The 12488-nt window shown below is 45.3% G+C and overlaps 1 protein-coding gene across 1 annotated transcript in view; it reads right to left on the reverse strand.

The window, feature by feature from the left end:
- Positions 1-2001: 2001 nt before the first annotated feature.
- Vps33b (VPS33B late endosome and lysosome associated) overlaps positions 2002-12488 on the reverse strand; it is a 22272-nt gene continuing 11785 nt past the window's right edge. The window contains exons 7-23 of the mRNA XM_032893356.1: positions 10992-11086; positions 9740-9844; positions 9252-9348; positions 8971-9048; positions 8713-8786; positions 8214-8300; positions 7978-8068; positions 7576-7650; positions 7297-7361; positions 7127-7181; positions 6240-6286; positions 5244-5376; positions 4673-4746; positions 3145-3246; positions 2914-2989; positions 2692-2808; positions 2002-2377 (exon numbers count right to left, since the gene is read on the reverse strand). Coding sequence (XP_032749247.1) covers positions 2298-2377; positions 2692-2808; positions 2914-2989; positions 3145-3246; positions 4673-4746; positions 5244-5376; positions 6240-6286; positions 7127-7181; positions 7297-7361; positions 7576-7650; positions 7978-8068; positions 8214-8300; positions 8713-8786; positions 8971-9048; positions 9252-9348; positions 9740-9844; positions 10992-11086 — 1451 coding nt within the window. The 3' untranslated portion in view covers positions 2002-2297. The remainder of the gene's footprint in view (positions 2378-2691; positions 2809-2913; positions 2990-3144; positions 3247-4672; positions 4747-5243; positions 5377-6239; positions 6287-7126; positions 7182-7296; positions 7362-7575; positions 7651-7977; positions 8069-8213; positions 8301-8712; positions 8787-8970; positions 9049-9251; positions 9349-9739; positions 9845-10991; positions 11087-12488) is intronic.

The raw sequence follows: 12488 nt of genomic DNA on the forward strand, positions 1-12488 counted from the left end.
GGGGAGCTTACATGATTCAGTTTTCTCCTTCTACTGCATTGGTCTAGGAAGTAGAATCCAAGGCAATGGTTCTCAAAATGGGGTCTTGACCCTTTTTCTGGAGGGGAGGGGGGTCAAGCCCTATCACAGAGTGGAATAGCAGACACCTCACATAACAGATACTTGATTTATAACAGTAATAAAATTACAACTATGAAGTAGCAATGAAAATAATTTTATGATTGGGGCTCACTATGACATGAGAAACTGTATAGGATGACAACATCAGGAAGGTTGAGAACCACTGTGCTAGGAGCTTGAATTAGGTTGTCAAGGCACCATTAATTACTGAGCCAACTCCTTAGGCCATCATTTACTTTTTTGTTTAAAAGAAGGCAGGACTGGGCATGGTGGCCAACACCTTAGATCTCAGCACTCTTGTGAAAGAGTCCAGTCTGGCAAACAGATTTTCAGCCAGCCAGGTTTAGACAGGCCCTGTGTCAAACAGAGAAAAAACTTTATTCCACCTCTAGAACTATATTGTTGGTTTTATGTGTTCCTTGGTTTTTATTTTTTTATTTTTATTTATTTTTTTTAAGATTTATTTATTGTATATATGAGTACACTGTAGCTGTCTTCAGACATACCAGAAGAGGGCATTGGATCTCATTACAGATGGTTGTGAGCCACCATGTGGTTGCTGGGATTTGAACTCAGGACCTCAGGAAAAGCAGTCGGTGCTCTTAACCACTGAGCCGTCTCTCCAGCCCCTTATTTTTATTTTTTAAGATAGGGTTTCTCTATGTAGCCTTGCTCCCTCTGTAGACCAGGTTGGCCTTGAACTCACAGAGATCCGCCTACTTCTGCCTCCTGAATGTTGAGATTAAAAGCACATGCCTCCACCACTCAGCTCAAACTGTGTTTTATTGTAGTCCATGCTTGGTTGTTTGTTCATTTGTTTGTTTATTTGTTGAGTGCTTGGGTTAAAGGGGAGTGCTCCCAAACGCTACCTTGCCCTGCCTTGTTTTCCTTTTCTGAGACAAGGTCTCATCCTGTGCACCAGGATGGTAGGAAACTCGGTATTAGCCCAATCTGGTCTTGAATTTCTGAGTCCTCTTCCTGCCTCAGCCTCCCAAGTGCAGGGAATACAGAAAGTCATCCAGTCTGACATCAGAAAGATGTTTTTCTTACTTTTAGGAAACAAAACATTTTACTTACTAGACACAGTAATAGAAACTTGTAATTACAACACGTGAAAGGCAGGAGGACCACCATGAGTTCAAGTCCAGCCTGGTTTTCATTAGTCTAGTCTAGCCAGTGACTATGTGTCAGAACAGGAACAAATAAAACTGTCAAAGTCTTTAAGTTAGAACAGTAACAAGTTTGTCTTCTGGAAAGTGTAATGAAGCACAGAGCTTTAGAAATGGACCACTGCTGCCTTCTTCTTCCTTTTTACATGAGGAAACTCTAACTAGGAAAAACAGAAGAGGCCCAGGATAGCTGAACTGTTTTAATCTTTTCCCTGTCTAGTTGACGGAAGAATGAGACTCAGACTATGGTTATTTTATTTGGCCATGGCGGGTACGGGCGGTAACCCCTAATCTATTTTTCTAACTGCTAGCCTGGCTACCTCCCAGTGGTGTAGCCCAGACACTTGCTATCTCTCTCAGCCTTGTGCTCATGGCCCATCTCCTCTCACAGTGGCTTCCTCCTCCCTCTGTCTCCTTTCTCTCTTCTTTGTTGCAGTTCCCAAGAAGGTAACTCAAAACCTACCTATCTCTAATTCCTCCAGTAATTGGATGTACCATTTTTATTTAACCAATAGTTTTATATTAAGGAACAAGGTTTGTACAACAAAAGCGGATAAATGTGAGAACTCACTCCTTCTGGTACAAAATTTAACATTACAATATGTAGCAACAGACCAAACCTCAATAGCCCAGAGTAATCAATGAAACTCCAGGTCATGAAGCACATGAAGCCCCCCAGGATAGTCTCACTGAGTCTAGGACTACAAAGATGTTGCATTTGAGAAGAGAGGCTTTATTTACAATATTTAAACGGGATTTAGCAAGGAATACCTCTCCCCTCATACCTTAGCAGCATGAACTATATACACTTTATAAGCAAGAGGAGTATCCTGGGGGACAGGATATGAATTCTCTCCTGAAAATTAGTTCTGAAGTTCCCAGCTCTGAAGAGTATAGCTGGGGGGTAGGGTGTGTGTGTCGGGGGGAGTCTTAGAAGGTAGATGTGAAACACCAGCTTCTTACTGGGGTCCACAATCAGGAATTACTTCCGCACTGGCCAGGAAAACATCAGGATTTCACCTCACTCATGGCTTCCATGAGGCGAGCACTGTTTGTAACAGCAGTTGTCAGAAAAATAAATCTGTACCCTAAGAGTCAAGAGAAGTAGCAAAAGTGATTAAACAGACCTCAAGGTCCTAACAGGCCAAGCCCACCAGTTCTGTAGTGCCCCAGTACCCCAGGATCAGAATGCAGGTTTACAGGCTTAATCTAGACCTGCCTGTCCCCAACAAGTGAGGACAAAAATAGAACAGTAAAATAACAGTTGCAGTCTCTAGGTACGACTATGTGTCAAGCCTGGCGGAACTGTGCCTCCTGCTATAGCAGTTCCCAGCAAGGCTGTACTGGGCAGGACATGTTGTCCCCAGAACATGCTACCTTGTTCTCTCCTCTCTGTTCTTACCTTTCTCTCTACCCAGGAAGCGCAGGGCTGATATCTCTGAGAACGTGCAGCCCCCCAAGAACACCACCAAGATGAGGCGCAGTGACTCACTGGAAGCCTTGTCTTCCTTAGCCATGTCTGTGAGGGTCAGAGTAGATGCCCATCTTTACTCACACACTAGTCCACGGTAATGGGTCCTGCCCAGCCCTCCCTGATGCCACGCCCCCTAACAACACCACACACCTGTGAATGCAAAGTCACTGCAGTTCAGCAGCCGGACCACTTCATCTAGGCCCTGCCAACTCCGCCGGTCCAGCACCTAGGAAGGTACAGACCCTGGCTTCAGGTCTTCTGATAGGAAGTTTAGGGAGTTCCTAGCTAGTTACTTGGAAAGTGAAAGTTGAGGTGGGCCAAGGACCAAGAAGAGACATAAAGAACACAATAGGAATTGGAGCAAAAGTGATTCATTTTCACCTGCTCAATGATTCGGCAGCTCAGAGGCACGTAGGCGCCACTGAAGACGTAAGCCATGTCCCGGGGCACTTTCAGGTCATACTCCCCATCTACACGTGGGATCTAGAGAGCAAAGGTACTGCATTAGGCGGGTGACACTCAGCACTCTGACCTTTCAGAGGTCTGATTAAGGCAGCACACCATGGGCAGCAGCTCACACTTCAGAGAAAACCAGCAGAGGCACTGACAAAAGGGTGTATACCAGACAGCCACTGCAGTAAATACCTGCCTCTCTCTCTAGGCTTCCTCTGCTCCCTGTAAAGGCTCTGAAAAGAAGGGCCCCTTCTCAGGGAGCAGGGAACCCATACTCCTCAAGGCTCTTTCACATCGACAGTACTGCTACATGTCTATTAAACAGCGGCTCTTTATGCTCTGTCTCTGTTAAATTAAGCTCATGCTGTAAAGTTACCACAAAAATGCAATGGCATGGGGGCTGGAGAGATGGTTCCACAGTTAAGAGCACTGACTGCTCCCCCAGAGGTCCAGAGTTCAATTCTGAGCAACCACACGGTGGCTCACAACCATCTGTAATGGGATCTGATGCCCTCTTCTGGTGTGCATGAAGAGAGGGACAGTATACTCACATACATAAATAAATATTTAAACAACAACAACAAAACAATGACACAGGGATCTTGCAGATGGCATGGATTCAATTCCCAGCACCCACAGAGCAACCCACAATTGCAGTTCCAGAAAATCTAAGACTTTCTTTCGGCCTCTAGGCCAACATGTGGAACACACATAAATGTAATTAACACACAAAATAAGAAAAATTTTAAATGGAAGAATAGAGAATGAGGAGATGGTTCAGTGGGTAAAAATCACTTGCTACCCGAGCACAAGGTCTGTGTTCCCTTCCCCAGAACCCACTCGAAAAGCTGGACCCACAGCACAAGTACATCTGACCCCAGTGTCCTATGGGGAATTGGGAGGCAGACAATGGAGAACCCCTAGAAGCTAGTTGGCAAGCTAGACTGGCCTATACAGAGGAAACACAACTTAAGACTTCATCTCAAACAAGGCAGAAGGTGAGGACCTGAGATTTCCTCTGACCTCTGAATGTGTACTATACATTCACATATGAATGCATGCACACACTGTATACGCTCTCATACTGTACATACACACTGCATACACATAGGCACACACTGTACACACATGCACACACACACATACTGTACATACACACACACACACACACACACACACTATACTTACTAAAAAGAAAGAAATGCAATGGCATACAGGTTAATATGAATTCAAAGCACATTATAAAGGAACAGTCGGGTGGTGGTGGCACACACCTTTAATCCCAGCACTTAGAAGGCAGAGGCAGGTGGATCTCTGAATTTGAGGTCAGCCTGGTCTACAGAGTGAGTTCCAGGACTGCCAGGGCTACACTGAGATCCTGTCTCATAAAACTAAAACCAAAACCAAAACCGAAACACAAAAATGTTTCCCATCCAGCCTTGTTTGTTCTACATACCAAATTCAGCTTTTTGCTGATGGCACGAAAATTGCTCCTCTTGGCCAGAGAACTGAAGGCATCAGTGATTTTTCCTGGGGAAGAAATCTGTGCTAGGTTCCATCTACGATCTACAGCTTCACAATAGCATGTGGGATAGGAAAGAATGACATACCAACACTTCCCCCATCTTCCCTGCCACTGAAATCATTCCCGACAGTTCCCTGGGCATGACCAAGGCAATCAGCAGACCTCTCCTCATACAAGGTATCAACTGCCCACTCAATGTAGTCTACAAGGTGACCTTAATTTCTAGGGTAGGCATCAGCTTCAGAATAAAAACAGCCTGCTGTCTTGAGGGACTGTGAAAACAGCTACTCCATTTCTCTAAGCTGCATTTTCTTTAGAAGAAAATCAAGGGAAAGACCACCTGCCTCTGGAGGGTTAAGTGAGAATTCAGGTCAAAGGTCAGCACATGGGGAAGTTTGTGGTTTATGTGAAATCAGCCCTCCCAGTCCTCTCTGCCTCCAGGGCTCTCTCTGCCTGCTGTAAGGAGAGGAACAGCCCCCAGGGTGGAGAGAAGGAGGCTCACCTGCGGCCTTGTCAGTCACCAGCTTGCTCACTTTATTCTCTACTGCAGTGAGGGTGTCCCCCGAAGCCTGCTCTGTTAGAAGCCCGGCTCTCCGAAGGTTGGAGAAGGTTAGCAGGTGCTCGGGGCCATAGCTCTGAAGGAATTTGAAGCCAGTTATTTACTCAGTGTCCACCACTCAACCAGCACTTGTTAGTGACTCACAGGGGAGGGGAGGAATCCATATGTACTCTGCAGTGTCTACTCAAAGAGCTCACCTGAGTGGCAGTCTCAAAGAGGTATAAAAAGTAGAAACTGCTTAAGAACAGGATGGGGTTGGCTAGATGGCTCAACAAGCAAAGGTGCCTGCTGTCAAACCTGATGACCTGAGTTTGGTCCCCAGGGACCTTGTGGTGGGAGAAGAAAACTATCTCTTAAATGTTTTTCTCTGGGCTGGAGAGATGGCTCAGTGGTTAAGAGCACTGTCTGCTCTTCCAGAGGACCTGAGTTCAAATCCCAGCAACCACATGGTGGTCCACAACCATCTGTAATGAGATCCGATGCCCTCTTCAGGCAGGTGGATGCATATGCAGAACAACTTGTACATTAAATAAATTTAAAAAAATTTAAAAAGAATAAGAAAAACCTTTAAAAAAAATGTTTTTCTCTGACCTCCACAGGCATGTGCACATACACACACACACACACACACACACACACACACACACACACACAAAATCAACAAGCATAGTTTGAAATGGTTCTTAAGATTTCGTGTATATGAATGTTTTACCTGGATGTGTATGTACATGTGTATGCCTGGTGCCCATAGAGATCAAAAGGTGTGAATTTCCTGAAACTGGAGTTGCGAGTGGTTGTGAACCACCATGTGAGTGCTGTGAACAGAGCCCAGGTCCTCTGTTCCCAGAGCAACAAGCAATCTTAACTGCTGAGCCAACTCTTCAGCCCCGCTAAATGAAATTTTTAAATGAAAAAAGAATTATATCTTCCCATCTTTACCTGCAGATACTGTGTTTTCAGGGACCGATAATCCTTGGGGATCAAACCTAAGAGTAAGGGAAACAAGGCATATGTAAGGAAAAAAAAGCAGCCATGGACCCCAGAAGAGAACAGCCAAACCAATCAAAATATATAACCAGGAGGAAAAGCTGTGCTACCCTTGAATAGGACGCAGCCGACGCCGGATGGACCGCTTAATCTAATTTGCTTACTGAAAGCAAATCACCAGTGCTGGACAGAGTCTGAAAGCTGTGAAGGAGGATGTACTTCGTGGTATTCCAGCTAAGTGCAGTTATTAGAACTGATTTACAGCTTCTGAGAAACCAAAGGTTTCAAGTGTTTTTCTCCACAGAGATAAGAAACTGGGCTTCCAACTACAAGGGAGGGGAGCTAGAAGAAGCAGAATGTGTCTCCAGGCAGAGAGAAGCATGATTCACTTAACACTGAAAGGGTCCACAGTAAAACCATCTTGTCATGAAGAACTGGGGCTTTGTGGCGTGATTATGAGAGAAACTGCTTGGTCCCACATGCTTTTCCTCAGGAAGCCTCACTGAGGACAGGTCAAACTGAGGGGGGAGAGAATCGCCATTGCACCCTACATATGATGGGTACTGTGGAGTGGACTGAAGATGGTCCTGTTTACAGTCAAACAATATGTCTCCTACAACCTGCTAATGACCCATCCCAAACAAGAAAACTTCATTTTAAGGGAGAAAGAATTCAGTAAGTATCCCCCCAAAAAACCCCAAAAACCAAAATAGCAAACAAACAAACCCAAAGAAAACAAAACAAAAACCCTGTTTGCTGGGTTTTGAAAAGTCCACTCTTTATTCCTGAGGTGCACATATTTCTCAACGGGCATTCTTGGCTTGATCTTTTGGGCTCACCATTCTCAGTGATGGACAAAAGGCACATGAGGCGTAGGCTTTCTATGGGCGACACCTGCACAGGAAGGAAGGGTCAAGGACTATTTCAGGATGCATGTCTTCTCCTCTTTCTGCTCAAGCAGCCCCCCCCCCCACCTCTGACCCTCAATCCCTAGCCTTCCAGTGCACACCTGCCGGTCTATGTGTTCTTCAATGTAGCTAGTGCTCTCTCGGATGTTGAAGCCCTCCAGCAGTGCTGTCAGAGATCAAAAAACAGCTATTACTGGAGATCAGCTTAGCTGAGAAGTGTCTGTCTCCCAATCTCTATCCTTGGGTGGAGCTAAGGGACCCCCAGCATTCCACATAGCCAGCAACGTCAGCTGGAGAGAATAAGAAAGCATCTTTTCCAGGGGCTGGGAACCAGCGGGATGAGAGCAAGAGGAAGAGTTTTGTGATGCTCTGGCAGTTACCATGCTCAGTCTTGATTAGCTCCTGGAAGTCCTGCTTGGTTTTCTTCTTCATGATTGATTCACAAGCCCCAATATCTGCAGAAAGGACAAAAATCTCATCTTCCTGGTTGCACAAGGAAAATCTTTGATTTCCAGAAGAAAAACCTCATAAAGGAAAATCCATAAGCACTCTTTTTTTTTTTTCCTAGGAGCTGAGGACCGAACCCAGAGCCTTGCGCTTGCTAGGCAAGCGCTCTACCACTGAGCTAAATCCCCAACCCCCATAAGCACTCTTTTATTTTAAATCAAATGAGACTATGTCAAGAGAACAAAAATCTCCTCTTGGAAGAAAGTAATGGCCTTCAGCAGCACTCCCCTGGAGGGCACACAGTCACCTCCCCTTATCCCCCAGCTAGCACTTACGGAGACTCAGAAGGCGGTGCTCCTGTTTCAGTCCCTTGAGCTCTTGGGACACGAAGTTCTTCATCTGCTTTATGTCCATGCCTCTCCGGCGCTGTGGAAATGTACCCATAGGTCAGCACCCCCTGAGAAACCTCCACTCTCCCTCAGCTGCTACCCATCCATGAGCAGGCACAGGAGGCCTATCATAGGATTAGAAAGGGAACACTGAAAAAAGCCAACAGAGGTATAGGCCTTACGTCATATTGAGCCTGCAAGTTCCGGGCTTTCTGGCTCAAGAAGCCAAAGACATTGGAGAAGTGCTCGTTGCGGATCTCATTGAACACCTGTGAGAGAACAAGACAGAAGCCACCGACTGTGACAGATCTGTATCAGGCCCCTGCTGCCTCATGGCTACAACAACAGCACAGGAAGTGATACACGAGCCAAAATATGACCAGAGCAGAGCTGGTTTCAGAAGTGAGTGTCAGGGCCACTTATAAGGTTCTGGATCTGCTCTTTACACATATTTATTTTTGGGTTTTAAGATAGTTTTATTTAGCTGAGCCTGGTCTCAAGCTCTTGATTCATCTGCTTCCATCTTCCAAAAGATAAAACTGCAAGTAGGAGTCACCACTCCTAGCATGGGTCTGATCCTAATTGAAAGAGAAAACCTCCCAGGGATTTGGCCTCCTGCGCAGGACCCCAGCCTTGTGTAGCACTGGTCCTGAGTAAATCTGGACACACCCACATCCTCACCTTGTCCTCAGCGTTGAGCAGCACCTTCAGGCTCTTGTCAGAGGATGTGACTTCTGGGCCAAAGTCGACACTTCCTTTGAAGGCAGAGGGGACAGCTATTGGCGGCTCCACAGAGGCCTTCTCCTACTCATTCCTTAACTCTGTTAAAGGTCTCTCGGTGTCACCAGTCTCCCCACAGTACTGCTCTACTACAGGAGCCACCAGAGGATGCATCATCTCCACTTTGCCAAGATGCAGAGAGAGGATCATGGTACTTACCACACTTGATTCGGAAGGTGTCATCTACCAAGCCCTCATAAACCACTTGGGAGCAAAGTGCTGTCACAAAGTCCACATCTGAAACCAAGATCCCAAACACAAAGGTTCCCTAGACGCAGCTTTCTAGTCAGTTATTTCTATCAGCTCAGGAATGCCCCACATATGCCCATGTTCACACTAAAATTCCCAGATCTAACTGTAGGACTCCAACTTTGCCAGCACATTTTCCACATTTATGCCTTCTAGGACCCAAAGATAAGACAGTGGTGGGCAATGTTTACCTCTGTCCAAGAGAAAGATGTGTCCAATCTCTGGTCTCCGACCTTTCGTTTCACTGTCCTCTTCCTCCTCCAGTTTCCTCCACAGGTCATATGACATCTACCAGAACCCAAGACAATCTGTTTTGTGTCCAGGTCCCCTTGAAGGCCCAACTTACAGAGGCTAACCCCTTTCTATGGCATACCCTGTCTTATCCCCAAGTAGGGAGTTAACTGTCAGGAATACCTTAAGCCTATTTTCCCATTTGCTTCTATCCTCCCATACAGTGAGGAAAATTTCCCCTGCCCCAAAGATAAAAGATTTAGGAATGTGACCTAGGAGCTCTTGCTTATCTGTTAACCACACAGATTTTCCTCTCTAGAGAAATATCCCTGGACAAAAAAGCAAAGGAAAGGCTATTCCTATGTCAGAGATGCCTAGTGCTAATCTTTGTTGGGTAAAGAAAAAGGAAAACAGGCTTTAAGCACAAGAGCTCTGCTCATACTGTTACCTTTGTGCATCTGCCAATGCCGTAGCAGTTAGGGAAGGGCCCATAGAGAGTACTGAGAAGGTGCAAGGCCTGAGCCACGGTATTGATCCAACGCTGATCCCCTTCCTGCAGCAATCACATGGGACACAAAGACCTGTGTCGACCCACCAGATGCAGTGGAGAATGCAGCCCTAGGTGCCCTAGAGTATATGACAGTATCTGGGGACTGCTGGAGAAGTTAATTTTACAGACCCGGGCTGGAGAGATGGCTCAGAGGTTAAGAGCACTGTCTGCTCTTCCAGAGGTCCTGAGTTCAATTCCCAGCAACCACATGGTGGCTCACAACCATCTATAATCAGATCTGGTGCCCTCTTCTGGCCTGCAGGAATACATGCAGGCAGAAAGCTGTATGATGTATACATAATAAATAAATAAATAAAAAGATTAAAAAAAAAATTTTACAGACCCTATGATGGCAGGAGTGGAAAGTCCTAGGAGAGTAGTAAAGCTGCCCTCTGGGCATGTCTGTGAGGCTGTTTCCAGAGAGAACTAACCGCAGGGTAAGAACTGCCTCCAGGTAAAAGAACACTCTAGGACCAAGTTAGTCCTCAGGCAGAATAAGGGAAACAGGGAAAAGGCCTGCCAGGTATATTCTCCTCCCTCTCCCTCCCCTTCCCCTCCCTGACTATCATGAGCTGTTCTGCTATGCCCTATCAGAAATAATGGATTGGAACCCCCAAATCATTAGTTAAAATAAATCTTTCTTCCCTTAAGAAAGCATGGTGGCATACACCTTTAATCACAGCACTTGAGAGGCAGAGGCAGGTAGATCTCTGAGTTTGAGATTAGCCTGGTCTACAGAGTTCTAGGACAGCTAGGGCTACACAAAAAAACAATGTCTTAAAAAAAAAAAAAAAAAAAAAAAACAACAACAAGAAGAAAACCCAACGGGGTTGGGGATTTAGCTCAGCGGTAGAGCGCTTGCCTAGGAAGCACAAGGCTGTGGGTTTGGTCCCCAGCTCCAAAAAAAAAAAAAAAAAAAAAAAAAAAAAAGAAAAAGAAAAACCCAACAAGAGGCTTGCTCTCGGGTTTGACCACAGCAACAGCTAACTGAGAGCCCTGACAGTAGTTCTATACAAAACACCCATAACCTTGATCTGTGAAATCACTCACTCATAATAAATTATATGAGCTGGAAAAAAGTGTCAATATTTCTAGTCCACTGGAACCAATATTTATCACCTGATACTAAGATTCAAGGGCCCTGCATTACCAGGAAGTAATCCCTGAAAAATTCTGGCAGTTCCATGCTTAGCAGATCCACATCAAGAGGCAGCAGAGAAAAGGCCCATTCATCACAGCTCACATCTGTGGGGACAGAGAACATCAACCTTCAGGTAGAAGGTACTTGGTTCCACACTCAGTGAAGGTCTGCCACAGCCAACCAACACATATTTACAGAGACTAACCACAACTATGGGCAAAGGACTGACTACCCGGCTTGTCTAGGTTATAGAGTGAGTACAAAGGTAGCCTAGGGAACGCAGTGAGACTTAGACTCAATACGAGAAAGTAAAAGAGACCGAGCACAGCCATGCACACCCTTAATTCAGCACCTGGGAGGTGGAGGCAGCCAGAAGTCTGTGAGTTCAAGGTCAGTCAGTGATACATTGAGAGACACTTGTCTTCAAAAAAAGTAAATAAAAATAAAATTTAAAAAAAAAAGAGCCATAATAGAGCTCAGTAGCAAATGCTTGACTAGCATGTACACTGCCCTTCATACAATAGCCAGGGTTTTACCTAAATAAATAAAGCCAAGCCTGATGCCCTAGACCAATAAGACAGCTATGCAGGAGAATGGGGCAAGATTACAATCTCAAGGTCTGTAAAGCAGGGAAGCACAGCAGACAGCTTAGCCTGAGACTGTATTTGATTTTGTTTCTATCCAGCTCCCAATCCTTGTAATGATGCACTTGGCAGCCCAGCTCCTTGGCTTGCATGCACTATGCATACACACTCTTCTCCAACAGTGTGTGTACAACCTCAAGACCCACCCCCTACAACACCCACACACACACACCACACACACACACACACACACAAACATACCTGTACCAGACTACACCTATTCCCATACCTGAAAAATAATATAGGTTTCTCCATCCCTAGTAACAATCAAATTTAGGCAGTTTTCATTCATGTATGTTCCCAATTTATCAGGTACAAGAATAGACACTGCTCTGGCCTGCACTGCATCCTCGGTTGACCTCTTAGGGAGACTGTCCTCTTTATCATCTTATGCCTATGCATAATTGGGCATGGATATGATCAAAATTAGACAAACTGTGGGAAGATATGGGCAATAGAAAAAAATGAATAGATGGCCTAATCTATCAATCTAAATGGAGAATAACCCAAACTCTGGCTGTCAGTAACTAGCCCTTCCTTCCTTTAGATCTCATAAAGAGACCACAATCCAGGCATGGTGGTACACACCTTTAATCCCACTATTCCAAAGGCAGAGGCAGGAGGATCTCTGTGAATTTGAGGTCATGATATGCACAGTGAGTTCTAGGACAGCAAGGACTGTATAGAGACCCTGTCTCAAAACAGAAAGAGTGCCAGTCTGGGGACTTTGAGTACTGTCACTCATGTAGCTGACTGACAATCTTGACCCTTTATCATCTGTACTATCAGTTAACTCTGAATGAAGTTATCTTGCTTCTTTTGCAAATTTATGTCAGCCCTTATTTCAAATCCTTTGCTAAGA

This window comes from Rattus rattus, chromosome 2, assembly GCF_011064425.1.
Source record: "Rattus rattus isolate New Zealand chromosome 2, Rrattus_CSIRO_v1, whole genome shotgun sequence".
Lineage (NCBI taxonomy): Eukaryota > Metazoa > Chordata > Mammalia > Rodentia > Muridae > Rattus > Rattus rattus.